Raw genomic sequence first — 18649 nt, 5'->3', positions numbered from 1 at the left:
ATTCCACTGAAAAATAGTTTTGGTGAGGAATTTTCAGCCTTCTCTGGGTTTCATTTTTGGAAGGAAAATGTACCTGTAGAATTAGAAATGGTAACTTTGATCCTTTGGAAAAAGGGTTTCAGTTCCATTCAGTGCCAGGCCTGGCCCTGCCTGGGGAGCAGCAATGTTGGAAGGTTGTGCTTTGGAACAGGGAGGGCTTTTGTCACTGCTTTTCTGAGGTTTTCCCTATTAATTCTCTGTTTCTGAGCCCTGAATTTGTACTTTGGCCAGCAAAGGCATCCTCTGCAGGATTTATGGGATTAGGACCATTTATAACATTCCACTTGTGTCCTACAGAACCCTACACACAGCCATGTGTGTGAATAAATAATGGATAATATTATATATTTATATACTAAAACAAGCTCTTTGTCTACTAATACTTTAAATAATGCAAGGGCACTGCTCTTTTTCTTGTTTTCTTTGTTCTTTTTTCTTCCAGTTATCCAGTGGACACCCCTCAGCATCCTGAGCAAAGGGTTGGGGTTTTTGTGAGCACTAAAATTTGGGATAAGTGAGAATATGTTTAAGGTTGGGTTTGGTTTTGTTTTGGGGGTTTCTGTTTGTTTGTTTGTTTGTTTGTAGGGTTTTTTGTTTGGTTGTTTTTTTCTTTTTTTAGGTGTGGTAAAAAAAATATTATCAAGGTCAAATATTTTTGAAATAATAGAGAACAAGACCCTCAGTTGGAAAAGAATAGCCAAGAATAGCCTTAGAGCTTGAATGAAATTTCACTTTAATTTAATGGAATAAGTTGCAAGTTACATAATTGGGTTTTGCAATAGCTACTTCTTAATATTTTAACCTTAAAATTTAGGATGAGTAATTGCTGTGATGTGTAGAAGCCAGAATGATTTCATTCTTTAAGAAAAGTTGTGATTGATTTTAGTGCATGGGACAGCGTTGGGAATCCTGGTTTTATCTCATTTTTAAGGTGATGATAATTATTGGAATGTTCAGTCTGTGTGCAAGCAAGGTCAGCTCCACAGATTTACATATGTTAATGCCTAAGCTCAATTAGGCCATACACATTTATATATATATATATATATTTATGTATTTCTATAAAAAAGTGTATTTCATGTCTTGCCAAGTGAGCTATAAGGGGAAATGTTTTCAAAGACTTGAGCAATCTTAGAGCTCTGTGCTTTATTTCTAAACCCTGCAATTAGTGGCTTCTGGAAACAGGATTTGCTTCTTCCCAAAGCTCAGGGATACACTTGGTAATTTTGAAATCTAACCTCTAAACACAGTCTGGCTCCTCATTTTCCTAAGTTAAAAGTGGTTTAGATGCCTGAGCATCAAGCTGACTTAAAATTGGCTTTTTTTCTTTAGTAATCTCTCTTTTTTTTTTAATTTTCTTTTTTTTTTAGTCATCTCATTTCTCCTAATTGAAGAATATAAAGGATTTTTTTGCCCTGCTAACACAATGTCAGGGCATGGCAAGGTTTTCTTCACTGTTTGCATCTGGAGGCTCTGGTGGTGTTTGAGACTCTTTGTAGTTCAAGTTGAATTATGTTTGTGATTATCATCAACCCTTCAAAAATTTACATTAGTATGCAAATAACAGAAAAAGATTATCAAGTTTTTAATTAGCACATAACAATTTTCCCACCCAGATAAACTAGATTTATCTGTTGTGTGCTTTAGCTGTATTTTTGAAGTGTTCTCAGCCCAGCCTAAGAAAACAAAAAGAGAAAAACAGCAGCAAATTGAGAGCTGCAAGATACCAGTGAGAAATGGAAAATATTCTTGATAAACCAGACACCTCACCCAGCACCTCTGTGCTATTTTATATATTCACACAGAACTAAATGTGGGTTTTTTGCCAAAAAAAAAAACTACAAGGGAAGCTCTGTGTGTGCCCTGCCTGGATTCTGCCTTTCCTGGCCCAAATTCCCCCCGGAAAAGGCTGTGGAAAGACAACAGGTGTGTTTAGTTTGGGGTGGGAGGCAAATGATCCCTGCTGCTGAGGGCAGGTTTTCATGAACCAAAACCTTTCTGAGTTGATAAACACCTTGGGATTTTCTGATCTGGTATGAAATAGCTGGTCCTAAATCACTCAATATTTACCAACAAGCGATCTGAAGGTTTTATTTACCACCACGGTGAAGTTTTTATTTACCACCACGGTGAGATGCTGTTTGAAATCCGTGTGTCTTTAAAGAAGTGAGTAGGGCAGAGTAAGAACTGAAGTGCAGAATAAAAACTGCAGTACAGAATAAGAATTGCAGTACAGAAGGCATTTCAAAGAAAATATTAAAAAGAAATTTAAAAAGAAATTTTAAATAAAGAATCTGCCAGTCCAGACAAGCCATTCCCAGCTCTTCCTGGGCCCTAAAAGTGCCTCAACTCCAGGCACTCTGAGGCATCTCTGTATTTTGGGTTTTCCTGGCATGTTGTTCTCTGGGGATGCCAGTGGGAGTTACCCAGCACTTTGTGGCACTCACACACTCACTAACAGGTTTCCTCACTAGATAATGCAGTGTTTGGGGTTTTTAAGCAGCATTCCCTAAGTTTAGGTTATGACAAGAAGGATAGGATACACAAATACTTTTGTTACAATATTGGGTGTAAGTTTCCTATTTCAGGCTTGAGAAGCTCCAGGGATAATTGAAAGTGTATTTTTTGTGTTCTCTAATGTCTGGCACATTTGGTTGAAACCTTTAACCAGGGGACAGGTGAAACAGGAAGGCACCAGCTTGGCCTCAGAGATGCCCTACCTGATGGGGCTTTCTTTAATTATTGATTTATTTTAAGGGAACAGGTAGTTGGGTGTGATTAAAATCCATTTGCAATGCAACTATGATTAGGGAAAAGAAGTGGAAGAATGCACATGGGAATAATGTGTGTTTTGATATTGTCTGTTCATTGAGTGCTTAATGCTTTGTAAGGAGTGTGTAAAGTTATTTTTGTGGTATGTGACTCACTGAGGGCAGAGCTGTGTTTGTGGATCTCAGAGGCACAGCTGGGAGATTGCTGCTTGTAAGGAACCTGAAATGTCATTTTTCTTGTCATCCATTTCTGGCCTTGCTGTGTGTTCAGTCCATTCGAACTGTATTTCCTCATCACACATGAATGGATTTCAAAGCAAACACCCCATCCTGCTTCAAGGGGAATTTTTGGTTTGCCTTTTTCCTGTGCAGTGCACTCTGACAAATAGAAGAACAGGGGTTTTGAGAGCAGCTTTTCCCACCCACTGCCATGGAGTGCGTGGAAAAAGAAAAGCCTTTTCCTTCATCGCCACCTAGCAACCCTCAACTCCAATTTGCTCTTTTCCTAGGGCAAGGAAAAGGGTAAAACCTGTTTTTAACTGTTCTTGCTTTATTCCTCCACCTCCTCCTCAGTGTGCATTGAGGTTCCAGTAGGTGCCTGCCTGACCTGAGGAGCTGCAGCTGATAATTATTGACTCAAAAATAATAATAGAGATTCCATTCAGAACTGGGATTATGCTGAGCAGCACTGTGGGGCCACACAGACACAGCAGAGTGTGTCCCACCTCTACAAAGACTGTTTTTTCTCTCAGGTGCAGAACTGGTCACTGTTTCCATAGTTGCTCTCTGCTGATGATCTCCATGGGTGCAATTTCAGTTGTCTCCCATCCGTGGGGTGGATTCTCAGCCAGTGTTGCCCATTTGCCCCCTGGAAGATGTTGTGGAGTGCAGGCACCAAAGGAATTTGATTTTCTCAGGCTCTTCAGCACTGCCTGAGGCAGCAGCACATGTGAGAGAGGAGAGGGCAGAGAAAAGGCACAGAAAAAAGCAGCTCTCTGTATGTTTGTAATGCTCTACAGCAGCTCAGTGCTTGTTCAAATGCTCTCAAACCCATAGAAACTCACTGTCGAATCTGGTATCCCAGACTCGATATATTAAGAGTTTTCCCTACAAAAATCCAGGTGAATAATATAGAGTTGTAAGGATTTACTTTTATATTAAGTGGCGATTTACAGTGGTGATTCACCTGCTCTCTTTGCTTTCCTTGCTTTGCTTTTTGTGTGTTCTGAGGTTGTTGTGTGCAGACTGGATTTGCTTTCTGAGCTGAAGTGAGGCAGATCCCCGAGGGGCTGAAGGTTCTGCCCTGCCCTGCGGGATAATCAGAATAAATCCCATGTCAATCCCACCCGAGCCGTGCCTTTCCCGTTACCTCTAGAGGCTGCTGTTGTGTTAAATTCAAGTTCAGTGCGTGCCCAGCAGATCCCAGGGCTGGGATTCACTCCAGGAGCAGGGAGGGTGCGATCCTAGAGGAAATTCTGCAGGCAGGGAGAGGCAGAGATGCCTCAGCTCAGCTCTGTGCTTGCAGCTATCGGGATGTAGCAGGAACTGATGACAAACAGCCTTTTTTGCCAGCCACTGCTGATTATTGGTTTCAGTTCAGTGCGAGGTCTCTCAGAGTGATGAGCAGCAATGTGAATTGAGAATTTGCTGACAGGAACCAAGTACTTTACAGTGACCCTGTCAGCATTTGAGGTTAATGTCTGCTGGACTTGGGTTTGTTGAGCTGATAAAATTTTCTGTCAAAGAAAGTTTTCCTAAGAATGGATTTTGGGTTTAAAATGCAATGTTTACATTGATAATTCCCCCTCACTCTTCCACTAGGCATTGCCTTGTTTGCAGCATAGATATTTTAATTTAGAAGATATTTTAATTTAGAAGTTCAAAAAGCTCTCGGTGTTTGGTAGGCTTTATTATTATTTATTGTGAAGCATGCTTGTTATGCAACATTTGACAAGTCCAATCAGAGTTTTGTACTGAAATGCTGAAAGCCATTCACCTAACATGCCTAAAAACCTGCACACCAGTGACTGCTGGTCTAATAAAGAAGAATTAACTCCTTTATTAGTGTCTGGACAGCACTCCTGAGTAGTCAGTGGTTTCTGGACAGCACCCAACCACGCTTTTCCAAACAGCTTGAAGAAATCTATAACTTTGAATATAGAGAATTCAGATTGGACTGGGGATTATAATGCCCATGTGCACCCCTGTCTCATAGAACACTGCTCTAAAGGAGTTTAAATGGTGTTTTCTTCCTCATCACCTGCACCTCCCACAAAAATCAAAGTATTTTAAAGTGAAAAAATCAAATACTTCTCTTCTTGTCCTTCCCAAGCACCCAATACATGTGTTGCATTCCTGTGAATTCAGGGATGCTCTCTATGATATAAACTGTACATATCAAAATATTGTCCCCAAAATTGGTGAGGAACTTGCATTTCATGCTGAAGAAACGTGCCTCTCTTTTTTTAATGTTGTAGGTGTGGGGTTTTGTTGTTGTTTATATCTTAGAGGGCTCAGATTTCCCTTGATGTCTTTATTAGATGGCTGTTTTAATTTGATGGATTGGTGTAGAATATCTGAGTATGCACAGTATGCAAAACTCCTCATGCCCCGCTTAAAAATCACCACACACTACTCTTTATTAAAAATGTTTCTCTTTCTAGAAAACAGCATGGATTGCTTTGGTCTGTGTAGTTGCAACTATTGCAAAACAACTGCAACTTTTTATTCAAGAAATGTACTGTTACCTCAGCGTTGTGTATCTGAAGTGGGGAGAAACCTTTTTTATGTTCTAGGCAATCTTCCTTACAATATTCAGTAGACACCAGCAGTAAACTTAAGCTACCTGTTCTTACTGAAATACCCAGAGCATTTTCAAGCAGTGATTCTCAAAATGCCATCACAAAGGGTCACTCTGTGAGTTGCTTCTGTCTTGTCATCCCTTCCCCTTCCTGAGGGGAGAACTTCTTGTGATCTTGTCATCATCCCCTTCCTGAGGGAAGAAGTTCTCAGGGTGGAAATGGAAGTTTTTTACTGCACCATGAAGATTTCCCATCCCAGATGGGCAGGGATGAGCTGTGCTCCAAGCTGAAGAGGGCAGAGGGAAAATTAGGATTCTATTAGCTTTTTAAATTTCTCTTTTCATATCAGTCAGGTGCTGATGAACCACAGGGAACGTGAGCTGATGCCCATTGGGTTGGCACACGTTGCCACCCGCCCAGATGTTTGTTGTGCTGTGTCAGGATGAGTGGCACACATCTGTCTGAGAGCTCTGGGCTGCAGAGGGGCAGCACATCCTGGGATGGGAGAGCTGCAGAGGGGCAGCACAGATCCTGGGATGGGAGAGCTGCAGAGGGGCAGCACAGATCCTGGGATGGGAGAGCTGCAGAGGGGCAGCACATCCTGGGATGGGAGAGCTGCAGAGGGGCAGCACAGATCCTGGGATGGGAGAGCTGCAGAGGGGCAGCACAGATCCCAGGATGGGAGAGCTGCAGAGGGGCAGCACAGATCCCAGGATGGGAGAGCTGCAGAGGGGCAGCACATCCTGGGATGGGAGAGCTGCAGAGGGGCAGCACATCCTGGGATGGGAGAGCTGCAGAGGGGCAGCACATCCTGGGATGGGAGAGCTGCAGAGGGGCAGCACATCCTGGGATGGGAGAGCTGCAGAGGGGCAGCACAGATCCCGGGATGGGAGAGCTGCAGAGGGGCAGCACAGATCCCGGGATGGGAGAGCTGCAGAAGGGCAGCACATCTGGGATGGGAGAGCTGCAGAAGGGCAGCACATCTGGGATGGGAGAGCTGCAGAGGGGCAGCACAGATCTGGAGATGGGAGAGCTGCAGAAGGGCAGCACAGATCCCGGGATGGGAGAGCTGCAGAGGGGCAGCACAGATCCTGCAGTGGGAGAGCTGCAGAGGGGCAGCACAGATCCCAGGATGGGAGAGCTGCAGAGGGGCAGCACAGATCTGGAGATGGGAGAGCTGCAGAGGGGCAGCACAGATCCCAGGATGGGAGAGCTGCAGCAGCACCAGCCTCCACCGCCTCTGTCACCTCAGCCGGAGCTTCGGCAGCTGCTGAAGAGCCAGAGCCCGGAATGTTTAACCACTAATAGCCCTTAAAAAATCCGATCTGGCTGTGCCCTGATGGAACTGTAGCAATGTGTGCGATGCCTGTTTATATGGAGAGAGAGAGAAACCTTTTAAAACTATTTATATATAAACTATGTACACGGCGCAATGGCCATTGCCTCACGCCTTTTATTTTGTCTCTCTCATTCCTGTGATTCCATGTCTCATTCCTGCCATGCCAGGCCGCGATTCCATGGCTGCTGTTGCTGCAGCACCGCATTACTCCTCGCTGTGAGGCGCTGAGGCCGTGCCGGGGAGCGCACAGAGGCAGAATTAGTTTCAAACAGCAGCCTCAGCACCCGCCCGTGCCCGGAGGAGGCCCCTCAGCGCCGCTTCCTCCCCTCGCCGCCGCCTCCTCCTCCTCCTGCCGCCGCTGTTTCCTGTGCGAGCGGCTCTGACGCGGCCGTGCCCCCCCTCCTTCCCCCGCTCCCCGCCGGGCCCTGCGGAGCACAAAGCACCCGCGGCCGCCGGCAGCGCCTGCGCGGGGCGGGCCGGGCTCTGAGGGCAGCGGGCTCGGAGCGGGGCCCGGCGGGCAGTGCCGGCCACTGCCGCTGTCAGCGCCGGCGCTCGCAGCAGGCTGCGCCCTCCTCCCTGCCTGCCCTGCCCCGCCGCCTTCGCTTTGCTTTTACGCTCTTATTTTTAATTATTATTGTTGTTATTTTTTTAAAAAAACTTGGAAGAAGCCCCCGCGCTGCTCCCTTCCCCCGGCCCGCAGCGCGTTCCCCTCGCGTTCCCCGGGCTGTCGGAGCCCGCTCCCCGCTCCCGACCCGCTCCAGGCTGGGCCTCTGCTGGGCTTTGGAAGCCGGGAGCGCCTCGGCACCGTCTGCCTCCCCCTCCCGGAGCCGCTCGTCTCCGCCAGCCCGATAAATGCTGTTTATGAGGATGGACCTGTTGAACTACCAGTACTTGGACAAGATGAACAACAATATCGGCATCCTGTGCTACGAAGGTAACAGCGCCTGGCCGCGGGAAATCAGTGGTGCCCTGGCACGGGGGGGAACGGATCCCTCGATCCCTCGCACGGGGAGGGATGGATCCCTCCCAGGGATGGATCCTTCTCGGAGCCGGGCTCGCTGTTGTTTGTCAGCGGGGATGTTTTTGGTGATCGCCGGTGCGGGACGCCCCGCGGGCTGTTGTCAGAGCTTTGTTACAAGGCAGAGATTTCTTTCTTTCTTTGTGATTTTTTTTTTTTTTTCTGTTCTTTTCTTCATTTTATTTCTTTTTCCCCCCACAATCCGCGTTTTCAGCGCCAACTTTCCCTTCCCTCTCCCTGCTGGCACTAAAGGCGGAGGTTTGTCCGTCTGGGGTTTGTCCGTCTGTCGCGGCGCCGCGGGGCTGGGCCGCGGCCGGACACGCGTGGGCCCGGCCGGGGCCGAATGTCCGGCGTGTCCCGCGGGGCCGTGGCCATTGCCCGGCGTGTCCCCGAGTGTCCCCCGTGGCCGTAGCCCGGCCCGTTGTGTCCGGCGGGGCCGGGGCTCGCTGCCCTCCCCTGCCGGCCCTCAGAGCCCCGCCGGGCCGTGCCTGAGGCGGCAGGGCAGAATCGGCTCGTTCGTGTGCGCGAGTTCTCTCTACGTGCGGCTGCGAGAAGCGGTTATGGCTTGGCTTTGCCTGCACTGAAAGGCACCACTGAGCTAATTCGGCTTGGCAGCGGGGCTGGTTTTGCTGTAGCCACACACCAGCGCCGCGAAAAGCTTTGCTTTGCTTTGCTTTTTTTTTTTTCTGATTCAGCAGGAACGCTTTCCATGTTCGTTCAGAAAATAAACTTGCTGGAGTTGTCAGGAAAGAAACAATGAGGAGCGTACACAGGCCAAGGAGATATCTCTGCTCAGAAAAAGGCCAGGCCAGAAGGCAGGCAGCTGAATCTCACTTTGGAAATTACAGTCCCTTCTATCCCTAAACCAGCATGGCCACATTTCTTCCCTTCAGGAAGTGGAGGGGCTCCCTGTTCTACTTTTAATGTCTTTGTTTCTCCTCTTTTCCTGCTTTTTCTTTCCTGCACAAATATGTATATATTCATTCAGATTAAGCTCTTTTACAAAAGACTGAGCTGAAAAATACAGAGCTGGAGTTCTGTGAAGTTGAATTCCCAACTGCTTTCTTATGCCATGCTTTCTTTGTTAGAGCAAGAAAACTCTTTAAAAAAAAAAAAAAAAAAGCTTTCAGGATCCTTTTTCATTTCAGGCTCCCTTAACTTTTTCACTGCTCTCTGCAGTAATTAGTGTTTTCTTTGGAAGCCCTTGGTAACTTCTGATGAAGACCATGAAATTTCATGCAAAGCTTTATTTACATAATGCATCTTTCTGAGCGTTCTGTTCACTAAGTTTTGTTGCTCTGTAGTTTTGGCTCATTAGTTCAATGCATTGTAATTATGCCTGATATTTATGGAATATTCTTTCCAGTCCCCTTTTTATTCCCCACCCTCTTCTCCAGTAATTGTTATTTAACCAGATCTTAGCTTTAATAGTTCAAAAGCAAAAGAACAGCTTGAGGAATACACTCCACTGGAGCAGTTTTTGTTTAGGTTAAACATCTGTTGCTATTTTCCTTATTCTGGAAGTTAACATTTTTAACACTAAAATAAACACATACAAAACGAAGAGAAGAAAAGCAAAACTTCAGTGGTGTTTATATCCCAACGGTTTAAAAAGTGTAAACACTGGCAACATCTGCTCTGAACTCAAAGGGTGTTTTAGAGATGCCTACAGATCTTCCTGGCCTCTGCCACAGTATTTATTTTAGAAGTGAGTTGTGTCAGCAGTGATGGATCTTGTCTTTCCAGTGGCACTGTTGCAGTAGGAACGACATTGACAACAAAACGCCCTCTCAAACTCAGTTAATGAGGATTTACTGAAGGCCACACTCGAGCTGCTTATAAATTGATGCCTTCTTGAAAAGCACTTCTGAAGATGCAGGATAAGATAAAAATAGGTTTGAAATTTCAGAGGAAAGAGTGATGGGCCTGTAGGCCACAGGAAATAGATGGGTTCCTTGTTCCTTTAAATTCTCTCTGGAAACATTTGGTTTTGGTTTTTGAGCTGATTTCTATGCTGGTGAGCTATGCCAGCATGTTTTATGCAGTTTACTGGTGATTTTACTCCTCTGGCACTGGAGCTGTTGGATTTGCAACAGCCTGTGCATCAGATATGTGTTGATTCCTAAGAAATAGGAGAAGTTCCTGCAATGTGTGCATCTGGCAAGCCTTCAGTTCAACATGGAGCCCAGGAGTGTGATTTGCATCCCAAGAGCAGTCCTGCTTTTTCTTGCCCAGCAAGAGTCCCAGATAGCAAATTTGTTATCTGGGAGCTGCAGGCTGCTGAGTGCATGGCAGCCCTGGAGAGGGGCAGGAACCTCCCAAGAACCTCAGCTGTGCCTTCACCTCAGGCTGCCCCTCAATTGTGCCACTCGTGGTCACTCTCCAGCCATGGAGTTCCCAGCATGGAAATATTGTGCTGCTTAGTTCATGCAACACACTCTGATTTTGGGAAATGGTGTTGTTCATTCAACACACTCTGATTTTGGGAAATGGTGTTGTTCATTCAATACACTCTGATTTTGGGAAATGGTGTTCAGTTCATTCAACACACTCTGATTTTGGAAACTGGTGTTGTTCATTCAATACACACTCTGATTTTGGGAAATGGTGTTCAGTTCATTCAACACACTCTGATTTTGGGAAATGGTGTTGTTTGGTTCATTCAACACATTCTGATTTTGGGAAATGGTGTTATTTAGTTCATTCAACACACTCTGATTTTGGGAAATGGTGTTGTTTGGTTCATTCAACACACTCTGATTTTGGGAAATGGTGTTTGGTTCATTCAACACACTCTGATTTTGGAAACTGGTGTTGTTTGATTCATTCAACACACTCTGATTTTGGGAAATGGTGTTCAGTTCATTCAACACACTGATTTTGGAAACTGGTGTTGTTCAGTTCATTCAATACACACTCTGATTTTGGAAACTGGTGTTGTTTGGTTCATTCAACACACTCTGATTTTGGAAACTGGTGTTGTTCTGTTCATTCAATACACACTCTGATTTTGGAAACTGGTGTTCAGTTCATTCAACACACTGATTTTGGAAACTGGTTCAGTTCATTTGGAACTTTGTTCAGTTCATTGAACACACTCTGATTTTGGGAAATGGTGTTGTTTGGTTCATTCAACACACTCTGATTTTGGAAACTGGTGTTGTTCAGTTCATTGAACACACACTGATTTTGGCCTCCTCTCTGGGGGCAGAGAAGAGCTGGTGATAACAGAGATGGGATCTGCCTTGTGGGCAGCAAATTGTCCTTTGGCTGGGCTGGGAGTGGGAGAGCTGGGAGTTCTCTCATGAGCTGTCCAAAAGTGGGGCTGTGCTGCAGGTTTGGCTCTGCAGGTGAAAGCTCACCTGGGTTTGGCTGTTTTCTCAGACATGGGGTGATCTCTTTCAGTTTTTGTTGTGAGGTTGGGGAACCACAGGCACAGGTTCTCCAGAGAGGCTGTGGAGTCTCCACCTTTGGAGATACTCAAATCCCATCTGAGCATCCCACCCTGCCTGAGGCTGGTTTGGAGCAGGAGGTTTCTAAATGGCCTCTAAAGGTGCCTTTGTAGCCTCTTGGAAATTTCTGCACACTCATGTAATTAAGACAGCCAGGAAAAGGATTATAACCAGAAATGAGGGGAAAGAGTTTAAGAAAGGGGGTCCATAACTCTGAAGCACAGGATGAAGCCATTTCCTTTCCTCAAGGTTGTTTGTTTTACATTGATTATTTGTGTCCTTTGGAGGGTTTTCTTAATCTCATTACTACCTTTGAACCCCCACGATTCCCCATGGTAATCTCAAATCCCACTGATGCTTTGGGAGGAAAACCTGAATGTTAATGTGTTGAGGTTTTTGAAACAAGTTGCATAAAAAAGGCATTTGAAAGAAAATTTTTTAAATCATTCAAATGAGGATGCTTGGTCCTCCCTAGTGGAAAAGGACAATTATATTTCAAGCAATTTATTGTAATAGTTTTAGTGCAATAGGAAAGAATAGAAGAAATAATGAGAGAATTGTTGCTTGGCATCTGGACGCTGATCTTGGGCGTGAATACATCTGATATTGCTCTACTCAGCACTGCTGCCGGTGATCGGCAATGGGCAGTTAAGGAGTGCTGCTGTCAGATCATTGCTGGGCTCCTAAGGGGCCATGGGGAAGCTGCCGGCAGCCCTGGCTGAGGTGCGCTCTGAGGCAGGCTGGCATTCCCTGCCCAGTGACAGCCCCTGCACCCGGCCAGGTACTCGGGGCTGCAACACCTGCGTCTGGTTTTGTGCTGGAAACTCGCTGAACTCCAGCTCAATGCTCCTTCAGAGCCCGCCGCTGAGGTCATGGAGCGCTCCGAGTTAAACAGAGCACAGCTCAGGTGATGCTGCTCTTCGGCTCCAGCCGGTTCTGGCTCCTGCTTTCCCACGGAATATGCATGAGCAGGAGCAGTCTCCAGGCAGATCCCTTTCCTTCTGTTGTTTATCACAGATGGTGCTGTGGTGGAAGGCAGATTTCTGCCTTCCTTCCTCTCTCTCTCTCCCCGTTTCAGATGCTCTGGGTTATTGCTGCATTCTCAGGGCTGGAACTGCTGTGCTGGGAAAGGTATAAAGAAATGCAATAAGATGCTAAGAAATCCCCCAGGCATGTTACTTGGAGCACTCCAAATAGTTATGCAGAGTTCTCTGGATAGTCCAGAAGACTGGGATTTTATTATTTTTTTTTTAATGAAGAAAATTGGATCCAGATTTCTAGCAAAACACCCCTTTTTGGTTGCAGGACAGCTTTCATTAGTTAGTGGCATATTACATAATTATTTCACTGACTTCCTGTAAGGCTGGAGAGTTCCTTGGCTTGCAGAGCCGGGTGTCCTCTCAGGGCACTGAAAGCATCCTGAAAATGTCTGTGTCTTCCCCAAAAGGCCACTTCAGATGTTTGCTGTCAGAGGCACAGATCCTGCTAACTTCATTTGCTTTTTAATGAAATGCAACATGTTCTTTTAAGTTATAAAAAAGAGTTTCCATCAGCTCTCTCTGCTGACCTTGCATTTTTCTCTTTCTCTACCATCAGTTTCTCCTATTAACTGCAAAGTTTGGGTTAGTTTCTAAAGATGTAAAATGACTTAAGCATTATTCTGCTGCTAAGAATTGGATAAGAATCTCCTTCATGGCAAATTAAGTGTTCTTATTTGTAACACAGTGTAAAATTTCTGTTCAAAGCCATGTAAATTAAGATGCACCTACAGAAGGCTCCCCATTTATAGAACATTCTGTAGGTTTTGCATTTTCAATCTCTTTCATCTTCAGAAAAAAAACAAAGAGCCCCAGCTTCACAGTTGGGCTTTTCTTGCTCATTTCCTCCTACCATGAAGTTGGGAATATCCTCTTCAGGACTGACATAAAAATTCAGTTTATTTTCCTCCTTCATCAAAGGCAGGATAGATTTAGGTCATACTTGAACTTTTTTTTTTTTTTCCCCTGGAGTTCTGTTGTTCTCATCCTGGATGCTAGTTCAGCACTTGTACTGAGAACTCAAACAAGGAAATGAAAAACCCAAATATAATCGAGTGTTATCCCACAGCTTTCTGTAGATAAGATAGGCAGCATATTTTTTTTTCCTGAGATAAAAGGTAGTGAGGTTTGTAGCAGTAAGTTGAAGTCTGTGTTAATGAGCAATTTGCTTAAAGGCTGTAACTTGTTACTCACAAGTCAAATTTGTTACAGTGCCAGCTCTCTTTGGATATAAATCCAGGGATTTTAGGAGACATTGAAAAAGCTTAAATTGCTCCAGAGTTTGAACAATGCACTGCATTGTATGGAGAGCTGTTAGAGAAAAAATAAAGCTTAAACAACAGTCTTCATTGTGTGGCATCTAAAATTATGAATGAAAAAGTTCATCCATATGTATTGGCTTTGCCTTTTTTAAATATCTGCTTTGCATGAAAATAGTCTTCTATTAATTTCTTCTTGAGCTTTCATACAGATGGGCCTTTCTATTTGATTTTGGCTGAATAGAGTGCAGAGCTTGAACATGCTGCATGCAGACACGGTGCCAAGCAATTTAACAAAGTTGTTTACACGAACAATAATGCAGCAGGACAGAGCCTATCATTTCTGCCTGATAATGGTGTGAGGTAGTGGTGAACACAAGTTCCTGGAGAAGTGTTTACAAGAATGCCTTTATACTTCCTCAGCCTTAGAGAACTGGAGGCCTTTGGGCTCCAATTCCTTCTTTACAGGCAGCCGGTTTTTCCTGCAGCCTGCATCATCCCCTGCAAATTGCTCTCCACATCAGCAGGAGAGCTGCACACACAGGGCCATTGTTCGTCCCTGCTTTGGGGACAGCTGATGAGGCTGAGGGCAGGACAGACAGCAGCAGTGCCAGCAGCCTCCCTCTGCCCCTCCATATTGCCCTGGTGCTTCACCTCCCTGCTCTTCCCCAGTTCTCAGTCCCTGCAGTGGGTGAGTGGGGCTCAGGGAGCACTGCTGTGTGTCCTGGAGGGATGGATGGGGGCACATGGATCCTCCAGGCTGTTGAGCTCTTAATTAGGGTTATCTCTGCCCCCTTGGAAACCTCATGTTTGCTCTTTAAAGCAGGAGTAGCTGGCACTGGTTGAGGGTAGGGTGAGCTTGGGGGACTGGAGTTCACAGAATCACAGAATGTCCTGAGCTGGAAGGGACACACAGGGAACATGGGTCCAACTCTTGGCCCTGTACAGACCTCAGCAATCCCACCCTGGGCATTCCTGGGAGCTCCTGGAGTTCTGGGGGCTGTGCCCATTCCCTGGGGAGCCTGAGCAGTGCCCAGCACCCTCTGGGGCAGAACCTTTCCCTGAGATCCACCCTAACCCTCCCCTGATGCAACTTGAGGCCATTCCCTTAGAAAAGGTCATTCTTGTTAAGAAATATCTCAGTACAGCTTCTTGTGCAACCTTGGGGAAGCTGAGGTAGCCAGCACCACCACAGCATTGCTTCCAGCCAAAGGAAAAGTCACCCAGAGACCTGGGGGAGGTGATGGCACTCCATCAGAGATCCTGTTTGAGTAGGAATGGCAGTGCTTAAAGTCACCTAAAAACCTGGGGGAGGTGATGGCATCCATCAGAGATCCTGTTTTAATAGGAATGGCAGTGCTTAAAGTCACCCAAAAACCTGGGTGAGGTGAGGGCACTGCATCAGAGATCCTGTTTGAGTAGGAATGGCAGTGCTTAAAGTCACCCAAAAACCTGGGTGAGGTGATGGGACTGCAACAAAGATCTCCAAAGATCCAGTTTTGATAGGAATGGCAGTCCTTAAAGTCACCCAAAAACCTGGGTGAGGTGATGGGACTGCATCACAGATCCTGTTTCAATAGGAATGGCAGTGCTTAAAGTCACCCAGAGACCTGGGGGAGGTGATGGCATCCATCAGAGATCTTGTTTTAATAGGAATGGCAGTGCTTAAAGTCGCCTAAAAACCTGGGTGAAGTGATGGCATCCATCACAGATCCTGTTTTAATAGGAATGGCAGTGCTTAAAGTCACCCAGAAACCTGGGGGAGGTGATGGGACTGCATCAAAGATCTGCAGAGATCCTGTTTGAGTAGGAATGGCAGTGCTTAAAGTCACCTAAAAACCTGGGGGAGGTGAGGGCACTCCATCAAAGATCTTCAGAGATCCTGTTTGAGTAGGAATGGCAGTCCTTAAAGTCACCTAAAAACCTGGGTGAGGTGATGGCATCCATCAAAGATCCTGTTTCAATAGGAATGGCAGTGCTTAAAGTCACCCAGAGACCTGGGTGAGGTGAGGGCACTGCATCAAAGATCCAGTTTTAATAGGAATGGCAGTGCTTAAAGTCACCCACAAACCTGGGTGAGGTGATGGCATCCATCAAAGATCTCCAAAGATCCAGTTTGAATAGGAATGGCAGTGCTTAAAGTCACCCAGAGACCTGGGTGAGGTGATGGCATCCATCAAAGAATTCAGAGTTTTAATAGGAATGGCAGTGCTTAAAGTCACCTAAAAACCTGGGTGAGGTGATGGGACTGCATCAAAGATCTGCAGAGATCCTATTTGAGTAGGAATGGCAGTCCTTAAAGTCACCCAGAGACCTGGGTTGAGGTGGGGGCACTCCATCAAAGATCCTATTTGAGTAGGAATGGCAGTGCTTAAAGTCACCTAAAAACCTGGGTGAGGTGATGGCATCCATCACAGATCCTGTTTCAATAGGAATGGCAGTGCTTAAAGTCACCCAGAGACCTGGGTGAGGTGATGGCATCCATCACAGATCCTGTTTTAATAGGAATGGCAGTGCTTAAATCTCAGGGTGATATGAGTGCTGGAGACACAAGTGTGAAACTGAGGTTGGAATCATTCCTTATCTAAGTTTCACAGCTGGTTGGTATCAGATTTTTTTAAAACAGGAGTTTCTAGAGTGTTTCCTTGCCTAAATTTTGTGGCACTGTTTGGTAACAGATTTTTTTAAGTAACACTTTTTTCCCCCTTTTCTTTTCAACTTGCTTGTTGCAAGTGTTAAAAGCAAGAACTTGTTAAACATAGTAGCACTTGCTGCAATCCAGCTTTTCCCCCCTAAATGTTGTGTGATACTTTGTGCCTCATGTTGGGTTTGGAGAACCAGCTCCTGCACAGCGGTGTCCATGGCTAGAAGCAGATAATATCTGGGATAAAGTGGAATTTTGCAGCCTTTGGTGGCACACAGGGAGAGGAGGGAAGTTGCCTTCAGCAGGCTCTGTCAGCTCAGTTCCCTGACAGAACCCATGGCTCCTGTCCTCCCCTAATTCCCCTGGTTCCAAGAGCTGGGATTATTTCAAGCCGTGTTCCTTTTCACTCCTCATCACTCTGAGTGTTCCCTGTCAGCTGTGAGAACCAGGCTTTGCAGTGGATAACTTTCCTCCTATCCTTCCAAATGTTGCTAGCAGCTTCCAGGAAATATATTTGCTCTCCCAGGGAAAGTTTGGAACCAGTTGTGTTTAAAAAGCAGTAGATTTTCCTGGAAACCCATTTGACAGGGCAGGCATGGAAACCTCTCAGCACTGCACTTTCCTGCTTTGTGAGGTTTAATATTTATTTCTCAGCATGCAGAAATATGGGGTTTTTTTGCATTTAAATATGGGTTGTAGTTAGATGTGAGAAAGATTTAGTCAGTTTTTTTTTGTAGAAATGACACAGTTTTATGGGAATATAAACCAATTTGGAACATTTATTATGTTTTGTTGTAACTCAAAATCTCAGATCAGCAGATTGAGATTAGTTACAACCTACCAAGTGTCCAGCCCAGCCATCTTTTGCATGAGAAGAGTGAAACCCAGAGCTGCTAAATGGATCTTTTTGAGTTGCTGTTGTTCTTTAGGGAATGAGTGGGGATTTATTTCTTTTGCAAATGGTATGAACACACTGTGCTTGCACTTTAGAGATGATATTGAGACTTGAAATTTTGTTATTTAATTGCTAATGTTTACTTCTGAGAGTAAATTAAGATATTTGTGACAGCAGCAGGTTTGGACACTTTCAGAGCAGAACCTTTCAGTAAAATATAATTTCTTGGCTCCTGATTACAACATTGAAGTTGTTTTCTGTGATGCTCTGCTGATTGTAATGAAATATCCCTGTGAAGAAAATTAAATTGTCCAGGCAGAGGGGAAACTATTTCTATGAATGGAAATGATCTGGGGAGATCAGTAAATGCCACACAAGAGCTAGCCAAGTAAAACAGGACTATTCAGTTGTTCTGCTTCTATTCTTTGGAAAGCCACATCTTCTAAAGACAAAAACTGTTCTTAGCATGGAGAAAAGCAGCTGACACAAGTGTGGCACCACCTCTGTGGTGCTTTTCTCCAGAACACACCAAATGAGCAAAGTGCTGCATGATTCACCTAAGGCAAGTCTGAACTCGGCCAGTTCCTTGCATTCAGTATAAATATTTATGGCATTGAAGGGGATTATTATTTTTTTTATTAATTTAATATTCTTCCTGATGCTCTGGATCCTTTTTAGATGTGCTCCTCAGGCATGTGGTGAGCAGTGGTGCTTGTTTAACCCCCCCAGGCTGGAGTTTTCCTGCTGTGCCATCTCGGAGCCTTGGGGCTGCTCGGGCCAGCTGGGGCAGTGCTGACGTGCACGATTTTCCTGCTGAGCACTCCAAACCCAGAGGTGAGCACTCTGCTCTTGTGCTGCTGCAGGCCATCACACTGAGCCATTTACCAAAGGTAGCAAAAATAGGAATTCCAGCCTTGGCAGGGATGTTTACAGAGCCTTGGCTGGGTTCTCTAGCTTCAAAAATGCTTCTCTTACTGATGTTACATAATCCATGTATTTAACTCAGCACAAAAAAAAAAAAAAGTTTAAAAAATTGGAATCTTTCTTGAAAAACTCTTAAAAGTCCAAATATCTAAGACTGTGAGTGCTTTGAGGTACATTATCTCTGCCTTAGCAGCTAATCTGTGGCTGTTCTGAGTTGTTCTTTGCAGTACAGTAAATTGGACACTACCCTGTTTGAGTTCAAGTGTTTCTCAACTGGTGTGTTTAGCAACAAGTATGACAGCAAACATTTGAATATATTTGGATATATTTTTAATCCTCTCTGCAGAATCCTTGCTCTCACAGAAGCCCAGTTAATGCAAGTTTTAGCCAGGCCTGTGAAATAACCAATGACTGTTATCCTTATTTACAGGATAAGGATATTTACAGGATAATGGAGAGCTGTAACTGCT

The 18649-nt window shown here is 45.2% G+C and overlaps 1 protein-coding gene across 2 annotated transcripts in view; it reads left to right on the top strand.

Moving 5' to 3' along the window:
- VGLL4 (vestigial like family member 4) overlaps window positions 1–18649 on the top strand; it is a 100498-nt gene that overhangs the window by 36614 nt on the left and 45235 nt on the right. The window contains exon 1 of one of the 2 annotated variants that reach the window (XM_071440041.1): window positions 7356–7884. The exons of the other annotated variant lie outside the window; for it this stretch is intronic. Coding sequence (XP_071296142.1) covers window positions 7803–7884 — 82 coding nt within the window. The 5' untranslated portion in view covers window positions 7356–7802. Of the gene's footprint in view, window positions 1–7355; window positions 7885–18649 lie in introns of those variants that run through there. 2 annotated transcript variants of the gene reach the window in all.

This window comes from Agelaius tricolor, unplaced genomic scaffold, assembly GCF_023055355.1.
Source record: "Agelaius tricolor isolate 1412-34295 unplaced genomic scaffold, bAgeTri1.0.p SCAF_14, whole genome shotgun sequence".
Classification (NCBI taxonomy): Eukaryota; Metazoa; Chordata; class Aves; order Passeriformes; family Icteridae; genus Agelaius; species Agelaius tricolor.
This window is presented reverse-complemented; position numbering and strand designations above follow the sequence as displayed.